This window comes from Aptenodytes forsteri, unplaced genomic scaffold (genome assembly GCF_000699145.1).
Source record: "Aptenodytes forsteri isolate BGI_AS27 unplaced genomic scaffold, ASM69914v1 Scaffold404, whole genome shotgun sequence".
Taxonomy (NCBI): domain Eukaryota; kingdom Metazoa; phylum Chordata; class Aves; order Sphenisciformes; family Spheniscidae; genus Aptenodytes; species Aptenodytes forsteri.
This window is the reverse complement of record NW_008795629.1, coordinates 415149-415998: the sequence shown is the minus strand read 5'-3', so window position 1 is coordinate 415998 and position 850 is coordinate 415149. Positions and strand designations below refer to the sequence as shown.

At 44.1% G+C, this 850-nt stretch overlaps 1 protein-coding gene across 1 annotated transcript in view; it reads right to left on the bottom strand.

Moving 5' to 3' along the window:
* Positions 1–545: 545 nt before the first annotated feature.
* LOC103901507 (zinc finger protein ZIC 1) overlaps positions 546–850 on the bottom strand; it is a 13765-nt gene continuing 13460 nt past the window's right edge. The window contains exon 3 of the mRNA XM_009282411.1: positions 546–743. Coding sequence (XP_009280686.1) covers positions 546–743 — 198 coding nt within the window. The remainder of the gene's footprint in view (positions 744–850) is intronic.

Sequence of the window (850 nt, the reverse complement as noted above, 5' to 3'; positions counted from 1 at the left end):
TTTCCAGTAAAGCCCTACACAGTTGGCATTTCCCCTGGTAACCTTGTCTTCTTACGCATTCTACTCACCCCTTCGCCTACCAAGCCTTGGAACAGAGCAGAACAGTCAAAAAAAAAAAAAAAAGAAAAAAGAAAAAAAAAAAAGAAAGGAAAGAGAAAGGGGAAAAAAAGAGAAATAAAAGAAAAAAAAAGAAAGTAAGAAAAAAAACAATTTAAAAAAAAAAAAAGAAGTCTTCATTTTACTCAGTCCTGGGTCTACTGGCAGCATTTTATTTTTGTTTGCTCATTTAAATTCTGATTTCAAAGTGTTCATTATTTTTGGAGTCTTTAAATAGGGTATTTGTTTGCTCGCTTGGGGCTTTTTTGTTTTGTTTCGTTTTGTGTTTTTTTTGTTGTTTTGTTTTAGCGTTTTAGACGTACCATTCGTTAAAATTTGATGTAAGCGTGCTGTGGCTGGACGTGTGGTGGACTGCGGAGGAGGAAGTCGCTTGGGGCTTTTTTGTTTTGTTTCGTTTTGTGTTTTTTTTGTTGTTTTGTTTTAGCGTTTTAGACGTACCATTCGTTAAAATTTGATGTAAGCGTGCTGTGGCTGGACGTGTGGTGGACTGCGGAGGAGGAAGGGGATAAGGAGCTGGCGGTCTGGTTTTCTGTGGATGGAGACACGATGGTTGGAGGGGTGGAGGACTCGTAGCCTGAGCTGGCGGCGGGAGAAGGCTGGGACCCCTGCGAGGATGATTCATGGACCTGCAAGAGAAAACCCGGGCAGAAATAGAGAGCGGCGGAGGACGGAGGCCCTCGGCGGCGGTCGCCTTCGGCTGGGGATGCGCCAGACAGCGGGACCCAGCGCCGAG